Source organism: Manis pentadactyla, chromosome 15 (genome assembly GCF_030020395.1).
Source record: "Manis pentadactyla isolate mManPen7 chromosome 15, mManPen7.hap1, whole genome shotgun sequence".
Taxonomy (NCBI): Eukaryota; Metazoa; Chordata; class Mammalia; order Pholidota; family Manidae; genus Manis; species Manis pentadactyla.
In genome coordinates, this window is record NC_080033.1 from 34078055 (window position 1) to 34099795 (window position 21741).

At 38.3% G+C, this 21741-nt stretch overlaps 1 protein-coding gene across 4 annotated transcripts in view; it reads left to right on the top strand.

Annotated features, from left to right (window-relative positions):
- PHKB (phosphorylase kinase regulatory subunit beta) overlaps window positions 1-21741 on the top strand; it is a 351182-nt gene that overhangs the window by 188587 nt on the left and 140854 nt on the right. For all 4 annotated transcript variants that reach the window (XM_036927464.2, XM_036927463.2, XM_036927465.2 and 1 more), the window contains 4 exons: window positions 7509-7604; window positions 8753-8950; window positions 20300-20357; window positions 20910-20987. In XM_036927464.2, coding sequence (XP_036783359.2) covers window positions 7509-7604; window positions 8753-8950; window positions 20300-20357; window positions 20910-20987 — 430 coding nt within the window. The remainder of the gene's footprint in view (window positions 1-7508; window positions 7605-8752; window positions 8951-20299; window positions 20358-20909; window positions 20988-21741) is intronic.

Below are 21741 nucleotides of genomic sequence, written 5' to 3' on the forward strand. Positions count from 1 at the left end.
GTAACCAGGAACATGTTATACATATAGTGAGTTTAGTACTTGGATGTAGGGCATAGGTACTTACTAGATTTTGAATTTCAGTCTAGGTGATTGATTTGAGGTATTTTAGTTTCAGGATGAATGCATCTTTGAAGTTGGTGATAATTGGGATGAGATTTAGAAGGTAATATTAAGCAATGTGAAATTTATGAAAGTTTTCTTCCTTTCCACTTACATTTTTCTGAGTTTTCTTCTGTAATGAAAGCCATCTTTGTATTACAGTTTCATTCTCTGCATTTTCAAAATATTTAGTACCACACTAAAAAAACAAAGCCATGTTTACTTATGACTATGCTCTTGGATATGGAAACTATTAATGGTTAAATAGTAAATAGTTTTAATTTGGTCAGACCATTTGACATTTTTTGTTACATTTGTCTTTTCTTGAAGTTTTGGTTCTTACTTGAAAGATATTTTTAGTGTGAGAAATTGTATAACCTAGGTGTGGGCTTGTGTCAGAGACTTGATTTTGAATACTTGTTCTGTTAAACTAATTTTTGGCACCTTTTCAGTAAAATGGGGACAATAATACCTGCATGTGAGGATTAAATGATAATAATCCATGTAAAACGTAAAGCACAGTGCCTGACATATCATGAATATTAGCTAGTATTTTGTGAGGTTCTTTTACCTTCACATTTTATTCAAGTGATTTTTTATATCCATAATTCTAGGTCGTATCTAAGTTTGTTTAGTTTGGTTGTATAATCAACATTCTTTTATAACTGTACAATTCAGATTTTGTGAATCCAAATTCTACCTTTATTCATTATCAAAGTTGTTGCTCAGCTTTTTTTTTTTCTGATATCATTAATCTACAATTACATGAAGAACATTATGTTTACTAGGCTCCCCCCTTCACCAAGTCCCCCCAACATACCCCTTCACAGTCACTGTCCATCTGCATAGTAAGGTGCTGTAAAATCACTACTTGTCTTCTCTGGTTGCACAGCCCTCCCCTGCCCCCCACGCACTATACATGCTAATCGTAACGCCCTCTTTTTCCCACCCTTATCCCTCCCTTCCCACCCATCCTCCCCAGTCCCTTTCCCTTTGGGAACTATTAGTCCATTCTTGGGTTCTGTGATTCTGCTGCTGTTTTGTTCCTTCAGTTTTCCTTTGTTCTTATACTCCACATATAAGTGAAATCATTTGGTGCTTGTCTTTCTCTGCCTGGCTTATTTCACTGAGCATAATACCCTCTAGCTCCATCCATGTTGTTGCGAATAGTAGGATCTGTTTTTTTCTTATGGCTGAGTAATATTCCATTGTATATATATACCACATCTTCTTTATCCATTCATCTACTGATGGACATTTAGGTTACTTCCATATCTTGGCTATTGTAAATAGTGCTGTGATAAACATAGGGGGTGCATCTGTCTTTTTCAAACTGGAGTGCTGCATTCTTAGGGTAAATTCCTAGAAGTGGAATTCCTGAGTCAAACGGTATTTCTATTTTGAGCATTTTGAGGAACCTCCATACTGCTTTCCACAATGGTTGAACTAATTTACATTCCCACCGGCAATGTAGGAGGGTTCCCCTTTCTCCACAGCCTCGCCAACATTTGTTGTTGTTTATCTTTTTGATGATGGCGATCCTTACTGGTGTGAGGTGATATCTCATTGTGGTTTTAATTTGCATTTCTCTGATGATTAGCAATGTGGAGCATCTTTTCATGTGCCTGTTCACCATCTGGATTTCTTAATTAGAGAACTTTCTATTCAACTCTTCTGCCCATTTTTTAATTGGATTATTTGTTTTTTCTTGAGGCATGTGAGCTCTTTATATATTTTGAATGTCAATTGTTTATCAGATCTGTCATTTATGAATATGTTCTCCCATACTGTAGGATACCTTTTTGTTCTATTGATGGTGTCCTTTTCTGTACAGAAGCTTTTTAGCTTGATATAGTCCCACTTGTTCATTTTTGTCTTTGTTTCCCTTGCCTGGGGAGATATGTTCATGAAGAAGTCACTTGTGTGTATGTCCATGAGATTTTTGCCTATATTTTTTTCTAAGAGTTTTATGGTTTCATAATGTACATTCAGGTGTTTGATCCATTTGGAGTTTACTTTTGTGTATGGGGTTAGACAGTGATCCATTTTCATTCTGTACATGTAGCTGTCCAGTTTTGCCAGCACCATCTGTTGAAGAGACTGTCATTTCCCCATTGTATGTCCATGGCTCTTTATCATATATTAATTGGCCATATATGTTTGGGTTAATGTCTGGAGTCTCTATTCTGTTCCACTGGTCTGTGGCTCTGTTCTTGTGCCTGTACCAAATTGTCTTGATTACTGTGGCTTTGTAGTAGAGCTTGAAGTTGGGGAGCGAGATCCCCCCTACCTTATTCTTCCTTCTCAGGATTGCTTTGGCTATTCGGGGTCTTTGGCTGTTCCATATGAATTTTTGAACTATTTGTTCCAGTTCATTGAAGAATGCTGTTGGTAATTTGATAGGGATTGCATCGAATCTGTATATTGCTTTGCTTTGGGCAGGATGGCCATTTTGATGATATTAATTATTCCTAGCCAGGAGCATAGGATGAGTTTCCATTTGTTAATGACCTCTTTAATTTCTCTTAAGAGTGTCTTGTAGTTTTCAGGGTATAGGTCTTTCACTTCCTCGGTTAGGTTTATTCCTAGGTATTTTATTCTTTTTGATGCAATTGTGAATGGAATTGTTTTCTTGATTTCTCTTTCTATGAGTTCATTGTTAGTGTATAGGAAAGCTACAGATTTCTGTGTGTTAATTTTGTATCCTGCAACTTTGCTGAATTTTGATATTAGTTCTAGTAGTTTTGGGGTGGAGTCTTTAGGATTTTTTATGTACAATATCATGTCATCTGCACATAGTGACAGTTTGACTTCTTCTTTACCAATCTTGATTCCTTGTATTTCTTTGTTTTTTCTGATTGCCGTGGCTAGGACCTCCAGTACTATGTTGAATAACAGTGGGGAGAGTGGGCATCCCTGTCTTGTTCCCCATCTCAGAGGAAAAGCTTTCAGCCTCGCTGTTCAGTATGATGTTAGCTGTAGGTTTATTATATATGGCCTTTATTATGTTGAGGTACTTGCCCTCTATTCCCATTTTGTTGAGAGTTTTTATCATGAATGCAAGTTGAATTTTGTCAATTGCTTTTTCAGCATCTATGAAGATGATCATGTGGGTTTTGTCCTTCTTTTTGTTGATGTGGTGGATGATATTGATGGATTTTCTAATGTTGTACCATCCTTGCAACCCTGGGATGAATACCACTTGGTCATGGTGTATGATCCTCTTGATGTAGTTTTGAATTCGATTTGCTAAAATTTTGTTGAGTATTTTTGCGTCTACGTTCATCAGGGATACTGGTCTGTAGTTTTCTTTTTTGGTGTGGTCTTTGCCTGGTTTTGGTATTAGGGTAATGTTGGCTTCATAGAATGAGTTTGGGAGTATTCCCTTCTCTTCTATATTTTGGAAAGCTTTAAGGAGAATGGGTGTTATGTCTTCTCTGTATGTCTGATAAAATTCTGGGGTAAATCCTTCTGGCCCAGGGGTTTTGTTCTTGGGAAGTTTTTTGATTACCGCCTCAATTTTGTTGCTGGTAATTGGTCTGTTTAGATTTTCTGTTTCTTTCTGGGTCAGTCTTGGAAGGTTGTATTTTTCTAAGAAGTTGTCCATTTCTCCTAGGTTTTCCAGCTTGTTAGCACATAGGTTTTCATAGTATTCTCTAATAATTCTTTGTATTTCTGTGGGGTCTATTGTGATTTTTCCTTTCTCGTTTCTGATTCTGTTAATGTGTGTTGATTCTCTTTTTCTCTTAATAAGTCTGGCTTATCTATTTTATTTATTTTCTCAAAGAACCAACTCTTGGTTTCATTGATTTTTTCTATTGTTTTATTCTTCTCAATTTTGTTTCTTTCTTCTGTAATCTTTATTATGTCCCTCCTTCTGCTGATCTTAGACCTCATTTGTTCTTCTTTTTCCAATTTTGATAATTATGACATTAGACCATTCATTTGGTATTGTTCTTCCTTCTTTAAATATGCCTGGGTTGCTATATGCTTTCCTCTTAAGACTGCTTTTGCTGTATCCCACAGTAGCTGGGGCTTTGTGTTGTTGTCATTTGTTTCCATATATTGCTGGATCTCCATTTTGATTTGGGCGTTGATCCATTGATTATTTAGGAGCTTGTTGTTAAGCCTCCATGTGTTTGTGAGCCTTTTTGCTTTCTTTGTACAGTTTATTTCTAGTTTTATACCTTTGTGGTCTGAAAACTTGGTTGGTAGGATTTCAGTCTTTTGTAATTTACTGAGGCTCTTTTCGTGGCCTAGTATGTGGTCTATTTTGGAGAATGTTCCATGCACTTGAGAAGAATGTGTATCCTGTTGCTTTTGGATGTAGAGTTGTATAGATGTCTATTAGGTCCATCTGTTCTAGTGTGGTGTTCAGTGCCTCTGTGTCCTTACTTATTTTCTGTCTGGTGGATCTGTCCTTTGGAGTGAGTGATGTGTTAAAGTCTCCCAAAGTGAATGCATTGCATTCTATTTTCTCCTTTAATTCTGTTAGTTTTTGTTTCTCATATGTTGGTGGTCCTTTATTGGGTGCATATATATTTATAATGGTTATATCCTCTTGTTGGACTGAGCACTTTATCATTATGTAATGTCCTTCTTTATCTCTTTTTACTTTCTTTATTTTGAAGTCTTTTTTTGTCTGATACTAGTATTGCAACACCTGCTTTTTTCTCTCTGTTGTTTGCATGAAATATCTTTCTCTATCCCTTGACTTTTAATCTGTGCATGTCTTTGGGTTTGAGGTGAGTCTCTTGTAAGCAGCGTATGGATGGGTCTTGCTTTTTTATCCATTCTATTACTCTGTGTCTTTTGATTGGTGCATTCAGTCCATTTACATTTAGGGTGATTATTGAAAGATATGTACTTTTTGCCATTGCAGGCTTTAGATTCGTGTTTACCAAAGGTTCCTGGTTAGCTTGTTTACTACCTTACTGTCTGACTTATCTTGCTTTTTGAGCTGTAATAAACACAGTCTGATGATTATTTCTTCCCCTTCTTTTTCCTCCTCCGTTCTTCATATGTTGGGTGTTTTGTTCTGTGCTCTTTTTTGGAGTGCTCCCATCTAGAGCAGTCCCTCTAAGATACCCTGTAGAGGTGGGTTGTGGGAGGCAAATTCCCTCAACTTTTGCTCATCTGGGAATTGCTTAATCCCCCCTTCATATTTAAATGATAATCGTGCTGGATACAGTATCCTTGGTTCAAGGCCCTTCTGTTTCGTTGCATTAAATATATCATGCCATTCCCTTCTGGCCTGTAAGGTTTCTGTTGAGAAGTCTGATGATAGCCTGATGGGTTTTCCTTTGTAGGTGACCTTTTTTCTCTCTCTGGCTGCCTTTAATACTCTGTCCTTGTCTTTGATCTTTGCCATTTTAATTATTATGTGTCTTGGTGTTGTCCTCTTTGGGTCCCGTCTCTCGGGAGTTCTGTGTTTTTCTGTAGTCTGAGCAACTATTTCCTCCCCCAGTTTGGGGAAGTTCTCAGTAATTATTTCTTCAAAGACACTTTCTATCCCTTTTTCTCTGTCTTCTTCCTCTGGTACCCCTATAAATCAGATATTGTTCCTTTTGTATTGGTCACACAGTTCTCTTAATATTGTTTCATTCCTGGAGATCCTTTTATCTCTCTCTGCGTCAGCTTCTATGCATTTCTGTTGTCTGGTTTCTAGTTATTTTCCATCAATGGCCTCTTGCATCTTATCCATTCTTCTTATAAATCCTTCCAGAGTTTGTTTCACTTCTGTAATCTCCCTCCGGACTTCATCCCATTTCTCTTGCATATTTCTCTGCAGCTCTGTCAGCATGTTTCTGATTTTTATTTTGAATTCTTTTTCAGGGAGACTGGTTTGGTCTGCCTCTGCAGATCCTTTCTCAGGTGTTGTTTGAACTATCTTGGACTGGACTAAATTTTTTTGCCTTTTCATGGTGATAGCGGTGGCTGTAGGCAGGTTGCGGGTGTGTCAGCTGGGAGAAGAATGTCCTTTCCGGCTTGCTGGATGCCTTGCCCTTCTCCACTGCCTGTGACCGTTACCCACACTCCTGGAGCTGCCACCGGGTTAGTCCCCTAAGCTGCTGTGGGTGGGGTCTCCGTCAGACAAGCATGGAGCCCTGCGTGGAGTGGCAGGCACGTCAGGTGTGCTCCTCCATGCTAGCAGCACCCCTGCCGGTCAGCTGTATGACAGCAGCAGCCTTTGGATCTGGCCCGTGCGGCTGTGCATTGGGCTGGATCCTGGTCGGCTGCTAGGAGTGTGCCTGTTCCCTCTGGCTCCGCTGCAGGTGCACGCGGGGCTTTCCTGCACTGGCCTCTACCGGGCTCCTCTGGCTTCACTGCTGCCGGTGCACGCGAGCCGCGCCCCGGCTGTTGGTTGCACCTCTGCGGGCTCGCACAAGCCTCTCCTGTTCCCATCTGGCACCGTTGGCGCACGCGATCCACTCCAGGTCCCTTCTGGCATCTCCTCCTTCCGGCGTGCGCTGCCACTCTCCCGCTACTGGGCTGGTGTGTCGGAGTCCATGCCAGTTGGAGGAATGACTGGCAGGCTCCTACGTGCTGTGAGGGGCTTCAGAGCTGCACTGCCTCCCCGGGGTTTAGGGTGCCTAAATTTCCCCGGAATTCCCAGCTGCTGACTGAGTGTGTCAGGGCGACTTCATCCAGCTATGGGGTCCCTGTCTCTTTAAGACTTGCAGAAAGCACTCGCTTTTCTTTTGTCTCAGGGTCGCCAGTTGCAGGGACCTGCCCACAGGTTTTGCTCTTCTGTTTCTCTAATATCCAGCACCCTGTGCACCTTGTGTCTGTGTTCCAGGTGCGGATTTCTAGAGCTGGTTGTTTAGCAGTCATGGGCTTTCACTCCCTCCCCGTTCTGACTCTTTTCTTCCCACTGGGTTCTGGGGTGGGGGAGCGTTCGGGTCCCGCCTGGCTGCGTCTTGTATCTTACCCCCTTTGTGTGATGTTGAGTTCTCTCAGATGTAGATGTACCCTGGCTGTTGTACTGCATCCACTGGTGTCTCTTTTAGGAATAGTTGTATTTATTGTATTTTCATAAATATATATGTTTTGGGGAGGGGATTTCCTCTGAACTACTCATACTGCCATCTTCCCATGATCCTGCTCAGCTTTTATTTTTATTAAAATAAATATCCTTAATTGATTAGTTATGCTGTAAGCATATAGTTGATTCATAAGCAAAGGAGAAATAGGGAAAATGTAAAAAATAACATTTTTATTATAAAATTAATATGCTTATTGCACAAAATTTGAGAAATACTGTCTATATAAAAAAAGTAAAACCTATCATGTCACTCTTGAATGCAACCAGTGGTTAGCATTTTTGTTAAATTACTTGCAGTCAGAATGCCCAGCATTCTACAAGTTCTTTTTTTGTAATTAGGAAATGTTTTTCTCTGTCATTCCAGGGCTGTTCTTGGTCGGTTATATTTGTGGATCTTGATGCTCACAATCGCAATAGACAAACTTTGTCCTCACTGTTGCCCAGAGAATCAAGATCACATGTAAGATATTTTTAAAGCAAATTAATATGAACTACCTTTTATGATTGTTGTGTTGTTTTGTTTTCTTTTTCAAGAAAGTGCTCCAAAATTTTAGAGGTTGCCAGAAAAGATGAAAAGAGAGAATAGATGTTGCCTCAAATTATCCTGGCCTGTGGAGACTTTGTTCAAGAAGTGAACAGAGCTGTAGACAAAGCTGCATTGTCCTTTGAGTCTCTTGTAGAACTAGGAAATTAGATAAATATATATTTTTTAGCAACATTATACCGAAATAATTGTTTTTGTCATAGAATATTAGAAAATTTTTTTCACAATTTATATTTCTTATGAATAAAATTACTTGCCTTGTTTCTTTTCTCTCATTTGATTTGTGTTTTCTCTTTGTCTGATACACTATTATACCTGACTGTAGATTTTTCTAGGGATTATTTATGATTGTGTTCTTAGAAAACACCTAAAATGGAATAATTTATTTGAAAAATTACTTTTATATAAGTAGCACAAGATTATGATAAAAGAAAAACAACCCACAAATAAGCAAATAATTAAATATCTACTCATTATTCTACCATTCATTCAAAATCTTAGGTTGACAACATTTTTTTACATGCTTCCACATAATTTTATTTACATATATATTTTTATTTTACAAAACTGAAAAAATATTGGTTATAGTGCTTGTTAAACTTGTTCTATGAACAAACACGTTTCCATATCAATAGACATTTCTACAATATAAATTTTAATAGCTGCTTATTTACTCAGCTAACTGTCATATGTTTAGGTTGTTTTCTCTTTCATTATTTCATGACATTATTTCATGATGTCATAATAATGATGTTAAATTATTATGACAAACTAAGTTGTGATGACTAATTACTGGTGTTAAATTTTTACACACTGCCATAATGAATAAAGTTTTAGTTCCAGTGTTAAACCTTGAAAATACTCCTTATTAATGATTAAAGTTTTATTTTGCCATAAGGTTCACTAAGCCATGCCACATAAATAAATGTCTATCTGTCCCTGGAAGCACAGCAATCTAACTAAGTTAGATAACCTTTGACTTTTCATTTCTGTGATTCTCCTTGGGCTGTGTTGATAATATCACTTCAGGCACTTACATTCTCTTCTTTTTCTTATTGCCCCAGAACACAGATGCTGCCCTGCTCCCCTGCATCAGTTATCCTGCATTTGCCCTGGATGATGAAGTTCTGTTTAGCCAGACGCTTGATAAAGTGGTTAGAAAATTAAAAGGAAAATATGGATTTAAACGTTTCTTGAGAGATGGGTATAGAACTTCCTTGGAAGATCCCAACAGACGCTACTACAAACCAGCTGAAATAAAGGTATCAAAAGATAACCCATGTCAGACAACATAAAGTAACAGAGCAGTTAAAAGCTCCATTTCAGGAGGGAAACTTGGGTTTGAATTCTAGCTATTCCACTTACTAGCTGTAATGGCCTTGAACAAGTTAATTAGCCTCTCTGTGTTTAATACTATGCATTGGTAAAATAATAATAGTGCCTACTATTATGGGTTGTATTACTGAGGTTCTTATAAGGATTGAATGAGTTAATATATACATAAAAGTGATTAGAACAGTGCTTGGCACATAGTATGTACTAGATTAGTGTTAGCCCTTACTACCACTAAGGTCCATTTGCACATTTTGGACCATGTTGACTCACTGAATGAATAAGTTTTCTATTGCATTTATAGAAACTTTGCCTACCTGCTCTATGCAGTTTGTCTTACATAATAAAAAATGTCTATTAGTGAAGCAACTTTCAATCTATTAGACAAATGCTTTTTATTCTGTTTCACCTAGCCATTTCCTTTTGAAATATAGTCCTCTAAATATTTCGTGTTAAAGTATTTTATGTTTCAAATGCACATACATACCACTTTATCTAGATTTATTCTAGCTGTTTGTAGGCTATCCTGAGAACTTTAACACCCAAAGAAAGGTAAACATCCATCCACATTGCTGAAGATTTTCCTTTAGTTGTATATGTTGAAAGCTATTTTTGAAAGCATGATCATAACTTTATCTCACTAACTGAAGATATATAGGGTTACATGAATCTATATATAAAAAAATGTTTAGGCAGGAGGCGGAGCCAAGATGGCGGCGTGAGTAGGACAGTGGGAATCTCCTCCCAAAAACATATATATTTTTGAAAATACAACAAATACAACTAATCCTAAAAGAGAGACCAGAAGACACAGGACAACAGCCAGACTACATCCACACATGCGATAGCCCAGCGCCTGGTGAAAGGGTTAAGATACAAGCCCCGGCCCCGCGGGACCTGAGCGCCGCTCACCGCAACTCTGGGCGGGAGGAGAGGAGTCGGAGCATGGAGGGAGAGGGAACCCAGAACTGCTAAACACCCAGCCCTAGCCATCCACACGAGAGTGCAGACACAGTGCACGCGTGGAGGGCTGGAAACTAGGGAAACAGGGCAGCAAGACCTCTGAGCGGGTTCCGAAGCTGATGCCCCTGTGACAAAGAAAAGCGAGTGCTTTTTGAAAGTCTTAAAGGGACAGGGATGCAACAGCTGGATGGAAACAACCCAGGTCACAGTCCAGAAGCTGGAAATTCCAGGGAAACCCAGGCACACAAACCCCTGGGCAACAGCTCTGAGACCCCCTCACAGAGGTAAACAGCCAAACAGCCCCCCGTCCATTACCCCTCCGGGGTGCGGACATAGCAGAGAAGCAGCCAGTGGCTGGCCACGCCCTCAGCAAGGGAGCTTCCTCCATACCGGCTGGGCAAGACACAGACCCAGTCTACACGCAATTGCCCAACACAAGCCACTAGGGGTCGCAGTTGTCCCAGTAAAGAAAGGCCAGTAGCAAGTGGAAATTTGACTCTCCCAGCCGACAAGTCAATGGCACCTATCAACAAGAAAAGGCAAAAAAATTTGATCCAGACAAGACTAACCCAGACAGCTTCGGCATCTGCTACATCTTCCCCTGAGAAGGAACCTGCGGAGATAGATTTAACCAGTCTTCCTGAAAAAGAATTCAGAACAAAAGTCTTAACCGAACTGATGGACTTGCAGAGAAATATCCAAGAACTAAGGAAGGAGAATTCAGAAATAAAACAAGCTCTGGAAGGACTTCAAAACAGAATGGACGAGATGCAAGAGACCATTAATGGGCTAGAAAACAGAGGACAGGAACGCAGAGAAGCTGATGCAGAGAGAGATAAAAGGATCTCCAGGAATGAAAGAATTCTAAGAGAGCTGAGTGACCAATTGAAACAGAACAATATCTGCATTATAGAGGTACCAGAAGAAGAAGAGAAAGAAAAAGGGATAGAAAGTGTCCTTGAAGAAATCATTGCTGAAAACTTCCCCAAACTAGGGGAGGACATGTCCTCTCAGACCACAGACGTACATAGAACTCCCACGACAAGGGATCCAAGGAGGGCAACAGCAAGACACATAATAATTAGAATGGCAAAGATCAAAGACAAGGACAAAGTATTAAAGGCACTCAGAGAGAAAAAAAAGGTCACCTACAAACGAAAACCCATCAGGCTATCATCAGACTTCTCAACAGAAACACTACAGGACAGAAGAGAATGGCATGATATACTTAATGCAATGAAACAGAAGGGCCTCGAACCAAGACTACTGTATCTAGCACGAGTATCATTTAACTACGAAGGAGGGATTAAACAATTCCCAGACAAGCAAAAGTTGAGGGAATTTGCCTCCCACAAACCACTTCTACAGGGCATCTTACAGGGACTGCAATAGATGGGAGCACTCCTAGAAAGAGCACAGCACAGAACACCGAGCATATAAAGAATGGAGGAGGAGGAATAAGAAGGGAGAGAAATAAAGAATCATCAGCCTGTGTTTATAATAGCTCAATAAGTGAGTTAAGTTAGACAGTAAGATAGTAAAGAAGCTAACCCTGAACCTTTGGTAACCACAAACTTAAAGCCTGCAAGGGCAATAAATTCATACCTTTCAATAATCACCCTAAATGTAAATGGACTGAATGCACCAATCAAAAGACACAGAGTAATAGAATGGATAAAAAAGCAAGATCCATCCATATGCTGCTTACAAGAGACTCACCTCAAACCCAAAGACATGCACAGACTTAAAGTCAAGGAATGGAAAAAGATATTTCATACAAACAACAGAGAGAAAAAAGCAGGTGTTGCAATACTAGTATCAGACAAAACAGACTTCAAAATAAAGAAAGTAATGAAAGATAAAGAAGGACATTACATAATGATAAAGTGCTCAGTCCAACAAGAGGATATAACCATTATAAATATATATGCACCCAATACAGGAGCACCAACATATCTGAAAGAAATACTAACAGAACTAAACGAGTAAATAGAATGCAATGCACTCATTCTAGGAGACTACAACACACCACTCATTCCAAAGGACAGATCCACCAGACAGAAAATAAGTATGGACACAAAGGCACTGAACAACACATTAGAACAGATGGACCTAATAGACATCTACAGAACGCTACATCCAAAATCAACAGGATACACATTCTTCTCAAGTGCACATGGCACATTCTCCAAAATAGACCACATACTAGGCCACAAAAAGAGCCTCAGTAAATTGCAAAAGATTGAAATCCTACCAACCAACTTTTCAGACCACAAAGGCATAAAACCGGAAATAAACTGTACAAAGAAAGCAAAAAGGCTCACAAACACATGGAGGCTAAACAACATGCTCCTAAATAATCAATGGATCAATGACCAAATCAAAATGGAGATCCAGCAATATATGGAAACAAACGACAACAACAACACAAAGCCCCAACTACTGTGGGATACAGCAAAAGCAGTTTTAAAAGGAAAGTATATACCAATCCATGCATATTTAAAGAAGGAAGAACAATACCAAATGAATGGTCTAATGTCACAATTATCGAAATTGGAAAAAGAAGAACAAATGAGGCCTAAGGTCAGCAGAAGGAGGGACATAATAAACATCAGAGAAGAAATAAATAAAATTGAGAAAAAAAAAAGTAGCAAAAATCAATGAAACCAAGAGCTGGTTCTTTGAGAAAATAAACAAAATAGATAAGCCTCTAGCCAGACTTACTAAGAGGATAAGAGAGTCAACACACATCAACAAAATCAGAAACGAGAAAGGAAAAATCACGACGGACCCCACAGAAATACAAAGAAGTATTAGAGAGTACTATGAAAACCTATATGCTAACAGGCTGGGAAACCTAGGAGAAATGGACAACTTCTTAGAAAAATACAACCTTCCAAGACTGACCCAGAAAGAAATAGAAAATCTAAACAGACCAATTACCGGCAATGAAATTGAAGCGGTAATCAAAAAACTACCAAACAACAAAACCCCCAGGCCAGATTGATTTACCTCGGAATTTTATCAGACATACAGAGAAGACATAATACCCATTCACCTTAAAGTTTTCCAAAAAATAGAAGAGGAGGGAATACTCCCAAACTCATTGATGAAGCCAACATCACCCTAATACCAAAACCAGGCAAAGACCCCACCAAAAAAGAAAACTACAGACCAATATCCCTGATGAACGTAGATGCAAAAATACTCAAGAAAATGTTAGCAAACCGAATTCAAAAATACATCAACAGGATTGTACACCATGAGCAAGTGGGATTCATCCCAGGGATGCAAGTATGGTACAACATTAGAAAATCCATCAACATAATCCACCACGTCAACAAAAAGAAAGACAAAAACCACATGATCATCTCCATAGATGCTGAAAAAGCATTCGACAAAATTTAACATCCATTCATGATAAAAACTCTCAGCAAAATGGGAATAGAGGGCAAGTACCTCAACTTAATAAAGCGCATCTATGATAAACCCCCAGCCAACGTACTGAACAGCGAGAAGCTGAAAGCTTTTCCTCTGAGATTGGAACTAGATAGGTATGCCCACTCTCCTGACTGTTATTTAACATAGTACTGGAGGTCCTTGCCACGGCAATTAGACAAAACAAAGAAATACAAGGAATCCAGATTGGTAAAGAAGAAGGTAAACTGTCACTATTTGCATATGACATGATATTGTACATAAAAATTCCTAAAGACTCCAGTGCAAAACTACTAGAACTGATATCGGAATACAGCAAAGTTGCAGGATACAAAATTAACACACAGAAATTGGTAGCTTTCGTATACACTAACAATGAACCAATAGAAAGAGAAATCAGGAAAACAATTCCATTCACAATTGCATCCAAAAGAATAAAATACCTAGGAATAAAACTAACCACAGAAGTGAAAGACCTATACTCTGAAAACTACAAGTCACTCTTAAGAAAAATTAAAGGGGACACTAACAAATGGAAGCTCATCCCGTGCTTGTGGCTAGGAAGAATTAATATCGTCAAAATGGCCATCCTGCCCAAAGTAACATACAGATTTGATGCAATCCCTATGAAACTACCAGCAACATTCTTCAATGAACTGGAACAAATAATTCAAAAATTCATATGGAAACACCAAGGACCCCGAATAGCCAAAGCAATCCTGAGAAAGATGAATAAAGTAAGGGGGATCTCACTGCCTAACTTCAAGCTCTACTGTAAAGCCATAGTAATCAAGACAATTTGGTACTGGCACAAGAACAGAGCCACAGACCAGTGGAACAGACTAGAGACTCCAGACATTAACCCAAATATATATGGTCATTTAATATTTGATAAAGGAGCCATGGACATACAATGGCGAAATGACAGTCTCTTCAACAGGTGGTGCTGGCAAAACTGGACAGCTACATGTAGGAGAATGAAACTGGACCACTGTCTAACCCCATATGCAAAAGTAAACTCAAAATGGATCAAAGAACTGAGTGTAAGCCATGAAACCATTAAATTCTTGGCAAAAAACATAGGCAATAACCTCTTAAACATAAACATGAGTGACCTCTTCTTGAACGTATCTCCCTGGGCAAGGAAAACAACAGCAAAAATGAACAAGTGGGACTATATTAAGCTGAAAAGCTTCTGTACAGCAAAAGACACCATCAATAGAACAAAAAGGAACCCTACAGTATGGGAGAATATATTTGAAAATGGCACATCCAATAAAGGCTTGACGTCCAAATTATATAAAGAGCTCACACACCTCAACAAACAAAAAACAAGTAATCCAATTAAAAAATGGGCAGAGGAACTGAACAGACGGTTCTCCAAAAAAGAAATACAGATGGCCAACAGACACATGAAAAGATGCTCCACATCGCTAATTATCAGAGAAATGCAAATTAAAACTACAATGAGGTATCACCTCACACCAGTAAGGATGGCTACCATCCAAAAGACAAAGAACAACAAATGTTGACGAGGCTGTGGAGAAAGGGGAACCCTCCTACACTGCTGGTGGGAATGTAAATTAGTTCAACCATTGTGGAAAGCAGTATGGAGGTACATCAAAATGCTCAAAAGAAACATACCATTTGACCCAGGAATTGCACTCCTAGGAATTTACCCTAAGAATGCAGCAATCAAGTAAGAGAAAGACCAATGCACCCCTATGTTTATTGCAGCACTATTTACAATCGCCAAGAATTGGAAGCAACCTAAATGTCCATCGATAGATGAATGGATAAAGAAGAAATGGTACATATACACAGTGGAATACTACTCAGCCATAAGAAAAGGGCAAATCCAACCATTTGCAGCAACATGGATGGAGTTGGAGGGTTTTATGCTCAGTGAAACAAGCCAAGTGGAGAAAGAGAAATACCAAATGATTTCACTTATCTGTGGGATATAAGAGCAAAGGAAATACTGAAGGAACAGAACCGCAGCAGAATCACAGAACTCAAGAATGGTCTAACAGGTACCAAAGGGAAAGGGACTGGGGAGCATGGGTGGGTAGGGAGGGATAAGGTGTGGGGAGAAGTAGGGGGGTATTAAGATTAGCATGCATGGGGGGGTAGGAGAAAAGGGAGGGCTGTACAACACAGAGAAGGAAGTGGTGATTCTACAACATTTTGCTATGCTGATGGACAGTGACTGTAAAGGGGTTTATAGGGGGGACCTGGTATAGGGGAGAGCCTAGTAAACATAATATTCATCATGTAAGTGTAGATTAGAGATACCAAAAAAAAAAAGGGCAGTTCCTGTGTGGTAACCTCCAATGAGTTCTACACTAGAGTATTAAGGGCATATAAAAGTGTAGGCAAAGTGTCTGTTTGTTTTTATACAGAGGATCAAAGCCTAATTGGGCTACCCCGAAAATGAACTAAGATAAGATATGAAAAAGAACTTCCAACATCAGCACTCTCTGTAAGACTCATGCCAGAAGATGATCATCAAAAAACCCCAACAAAGATCCACGCACTGCTACAGCTGTAGATGCACTCATCCCACCAGTTCCTGGACTTGCCATGGGAATGAGGAAGGAGATATCTAAGCTGGCCTGTGCATACAGTAAAACAACAAATTTGACTGGATCTATACTGTTGGAACTCAACCAAGAATTCGGAGAAGTGCAAATTGTAGCGCTCCAAAATCTTACAACTACAGACTATTTACTGTTAAAAGAACATATGGGATGTGAACAGTCCCCAGGAATGGGTTGTTTTAATTTGTCTGATTTCTCTCAGACTGTTCAAGTTCAGTTGGACAATATCCACCATATCATAGATAAGTTTTCACAAATGCCTAAGGTGCCTAACTGGTTATCTTGGTTTCACTGGAGATGGCTGGTAATTACAGGTATGCTTTGGTTATGTAACTATACTCCTATTATGTTAATGTGTGTGCGCAATTTAAGTAGTAGCTTAAAACCTATACATGCTGAAGTTACTCTACAAGAAGATATGTCAAAGAAATAACCAATCTTCCCATGTTTTCTTCCGCCTGCTACTTCTATAGCTTTTCTTCTTCCTTCCTAATTACAACCCTTAAATAGAATTCGTGCCTCATATCAAATTTACCGAGTATCATAATTCTTCCAAGAGGTAAAGATACCTCAAGACAAATGCTGAGCATAGAAGCTACAGGGCATAAATCTGCAAAGAAATAAAAAGCTAACCATTTCAAACAATAAGGCTTCTCTCTCACTTACCAACTTTACATTTCCCTGTATGGCCCCGGAAGATGACTGGTTAGCCAGAGACGGGTAAGATTCCTCAAGGGAGGAACAACCTAAGACAGGCACAGTCGCAGGGGGGTCATCAGGTGAGAAATTGGGGATCAACAGCGGTGAGGCTTAGAACCTCAAACCCCCACCCCCCCCGTTCTGAGAGAAGTCTTCTGCATACGTGGATGTTTTATTGCCCGTGTCTAGCTTGGATTAACACATAGTCTACAGGCACACACCTGATCATCTACATTTGCTCTCTTACAACACTAAACTATGTTCTCTACCTTTATCTTGTATCTACCTACCACTTCAGCCTTTTACTAAAAATAATAATAATGAAGAGAGAAATGTGGTATCCACATATAAATCAAGTATAAAAACCAAAAGAGTATTCATATTTGAACTGACTGTTCATAGTTCATAATGCATGAGTAAAACCGAAGGTTTCTGTGATGGCTGCCCTTGTACTGTTCACCGTTTAAGAACTTATTCACTATGTAAGAATTTGTTCTCCATGTAAGAACTTCTTTGTTATGCCTCAGAAGATTGGAGACTGACGAAAATTAGGCTTAGGGTGGATTAATGATTGTGCATTGAGCATTGACTTCCCTATACAGAATTTTATTGTTGTTAACAACCATTTGATCAATAAATATGAGAGATGCCCTCACAGAAACAAACAAAAAAAACACACAAAAAACACACACACAGACAAAAAAAGTACACACTTCCAATGGTAAAATAAATAAGTAACCGGGATGTAATTTATAGCATAAGGAATATAGTCAAGATATTGTAACAGCTTGGTATGGTGATAGCTTCTACCTAGAATTATCATGTATATAAATGTTGAATCACTATGTTGTACACCTGAAACTAATGTAATGTAATACTGTGTGTCAGCTACCCTTCCATAAAAAATAATTATCTACAAAAAAAAACAAACATGCCACTGTCTGACACACACACACAAAAAATGTTTAGGCAACATGTTACCTTGTAATTTGTTTGACAAATAAATACCATTCTTTTAAAATCTATTGTACACTTAGTTTTGCTGGGCAGCGAGAGAAGCTATTTATCATTTTATTTAATATCACAACTATCATTTGGAAGCATTAGAAGCCATTTTATTGTGTAAATACTTGAAACTTTATAGCAGTCTTCTAGGTTGGGCCAGAAGATCCATTTATTGCTTAAACACTATTTGATATTTCTTTTCTATTAATGCATTTCTTTTGCCTATTTATAGCACTTACATTTGAATTGGACCTACTGTAACTGTCAGCCTGCACATTTTCAACTTTGGATATCAATCCAGCTGACTTTGTCTGTTTTTGTACCTGCTACTGAGCAGCAAGGAGAGCCACCACAGTGTGGATAGATGCTACCCCAGATTCAAGACATCGTTTATTTAAGTCCTCCTCTTTGCTTTCACTGCTTGTCAGACCTGCTATGTGATTCTGCCAGGAACAACCCTTACAAGCTTTTCCAGCTTTTATCCATTTGTTCTTAAGTTCCCATATTTGACTTCTTACTTCCTATTTCATAGTCTTTTGTTTCTGTTTGGCCTCCTCCACTGCATCTGTCCTTCATCCATACTTACCTCCATATCTCTTGGCTCACAGGGTGCTCTCTGTTCTTCATTCTAACCCTCCACCTGTACACCCATGTCTTTTACTACTTTGGAACTCTTACTGCATTATTTATTTGTTTTATCCACTGATAAGAGGAAAATCAGCTTCTTTTCCTCAGCATAAACATATTGATGTTCATCATTAAAAAAACAAATCCCTCACTCCTTTCTGCCTCCAATCCTCTCTCTAGCTATCCTTCTGAAAAGCATGGTCTATTCTTGGTGTGTCATCTTTTTTGTCTCCTACTCACTCTTTCACCTTACATTGCACCTCTTAGAGTCTCCAACATTTTCCAGTAGCTGTGTTAGCTTCAGTCGGTTTAGTCACTAGGATGTAGTGGATATTTTTCTGACCTTATTTCATTGTACCTTTCCTTGGCATTTGAGAGTCTTAACTGAGTCCTCTTTCTTGGAATGGTCTCCATTTTTGGTGACCCCATTTTCTGCCAGTTCTCTTATTTCTGTCATTGTCTTTCTTAGTGTTTTCTTTCATGTTCCTCTTCTTCTGCATCCTCTTAAACATTTTCTTCTCCTGGGTTCCATCCTCAATCCCATTCTCTTTTCATACTGTCCATGCAGTCATAGCTTCAGCTATCACTTTTAACCCCAGATCTCTATCCCTAACTTATTTTTCTTGCCCTGAGTGCCCTACCATATATCCAGCTGCCTTTTAGACATCCTCACTTGGATGCCTTACAATCTGCCTATGTTTAACTCCCACTCTTCTGCCCAAGTCCCGACCTGAGAGTCACTCCAGGCTCTTCCTTATCACTAAACCTTCTTTGTCAGTCACCAGGCCTAACAGATTTAACCTCCTTTAAATTTTACAGTCTGTCCCTTCTTGTCTGTTAATTCCTTGGTTTAGGTTAGTGAGACATAACCAGGAAGGATTTTGCTTCCCAGAAGACATTTGACAATATCTGCAGACATTTTTTATTGCCACAACTTAATAGATGCTACTGGCATCCAGAAAGTAGAAGGCAGGGGTGCTGCTAAACATACTATAATGCACAGGACAGCCCCCTAAAACAAAGAATTGTTTGACCCAAATGTCATAGTGATGAAGTTGAGAAACCTTTGTTTAAGCTGTCATCTTTTCTCCTTGGATTGCTCCCAGTAGCCTTCCAGTTGGTCTCCTTATTTTTTGCCCTTAAAACTCTCTTCATTACTGCCAACTGTTCAGCTAGTAAGTAAATCTAGTAAGTAACTATGATTCTGCTCAGATTTATTTAGACTAGTTCCCTGTCACTTCCAGATCAAAGTCTCAGTCTCTCAGCATGACTCTCCAGGCCCTTCCTCATCTGGTTGGCCTGGCCCACCTGTTGTCTTCTGCTTTCACTATTTCTTCCTTGCATGTTCCAGAAATACTGAATTGTAGTTTCTTTGCTTTCTTTAGCAAATTTTTTCCTTCTGTTCATCTGTAGTTTGTATTGTTTTCTCTATATGCAGTTTTCTAGATTGTCTATCCAGAGAAATATATGAAACATTAGCTGAAGCATCTCCTTTCCTATATACCCTTCTCTGACTTCCTAGGCAGACTCAGGCACTCCGTTTCCTACATTCATGATACACCACGTATAGATATTTCATAAGGTACTGCCATTGTTTATTTATATTCCTGCCTCCCCACTAGGCTGTGAGGCCCTTAAGGGAAGGTCTTCTACCCTTTTGCCTTCATAACCTTCTGGTTGGTGCCAGGCATTTCTATGTACTTAGTAAATATTTATTGAATGAATGACTACTGTGTGATGGATTAAATGAAAAAGCTTTTGAATAGTAAGAGTTCTGAGAAATTATCTTAATAACAGTGAAACTACTTATAAAATCACCCAATTTTATTTTTACTACAAATCTTTTATGTATATCTGAACTATAATTGTTCTATTAATGTGTTCTAACTGATGTATTCTTCTAATTGATTACTAGTGAAATGTTTAATATTTTATTTTCTGTTTTAGCTGTTTGATGGCATTGAATGTGAATTTCCCATGTTTTTCCTTTATATGATGATTGATGGTAAGTGAACTTTTCTCCTGAAATATAAGCTATAGGATATAAGTGGTTTAAAGAAAAGCAGAGATGAAATATGACTCCTTTCAGCTAGCAAAATAGACTGCACTTTACTGATGTTAACTGCTCTGCATTTTTATATGGTACTCTCCTGCTTTCTGAGTACATATTAAATCATTTAAAGGATTAAAAATACTTTGAAGTATTTAAAAAATAATACAAATATGTTTTCATATTTGCAAAGAATTTCTTTTATGAATAGAAATTATGAATACTGTAGTCTTTGACATTGTGCGTATCTTTAACATTTACACTTAAGAATAGAGAAGTTACAATTAAAATTCAGTTTTCAATTCTAAATGCTAACATGACCTTCTAAAATCCATTTCCTGGAAAAATATTGCATACATTTACATTACCTCTTTTCAAATTTATTTTTATCATTTATATAGAAATTACCAAAATAATTGTAAGGAAAATTTTTCTAAGGAAAAATTTCTGTGGTGCTTATTGAACTCAGATGCTACTGGATTTTATATTTTATATTTTATATTTTAGGAGTTTTTAGAGGTAATCCCACACAAGTAAAGGAATATCAGGATCTTCTGACTCCAGTACTTCATCACACAACAGAAGGTATAAGTTGGATTATTTTTTTAAAAATTTCTTCATATTAACATTTTCTTTATGTTCCTTTGAAATGTGAAAATGATGACATTTTAAACAGATCAATTTATATGCAATTAAAAAAATGAATGGGGCCTCAAATAGAAAGAATCTATTAATTTGTTAGAATAAATTCTTTGTTTTTTAATTGAAGTATCATTGATATACAATCTTATATTGGTTTCAAATATACAAAACAGTGGTTCAACAGTTACCCATATTATTAAGCCCTTACCCCCTCTAGTACGGTTACTATCTGTCAACATAGAAAGATATTACAGAATCTTCTACTGTATTGTCTACGCTCTACTACTATCGCTGTGACCAACTTAAGTTATGATTGTGAATTATTGTGCCCCTTTATTCCCCTCACCCTCCCCATTCACATACCCTAACCTCTCCCCTTTGGTAATCACTAGTCACTTTACAGTGTCTATGAGTCTACTGCTGTTTTGTTCATTCTGTTTAGCTTTGTTTTTATACTCCAAATGTAAGTGAAATAATATGGTATTTGTATTTCTCCACCTGGCTTATTTCACTGAACATAATACCCTCTAGCTGCATCCATATTGTTACAAACATCTTTATCCATTCATATCTTGATTATTGTAAATAATGCAGCAATAAACTAGGGGTGCAGATATCTTTTTGAATCAGGAATTTTGCTTTCTTCAGATATGTTCCTAGAAGTGGAATTACTGGGTTGAATGGTATTTCTATTTTT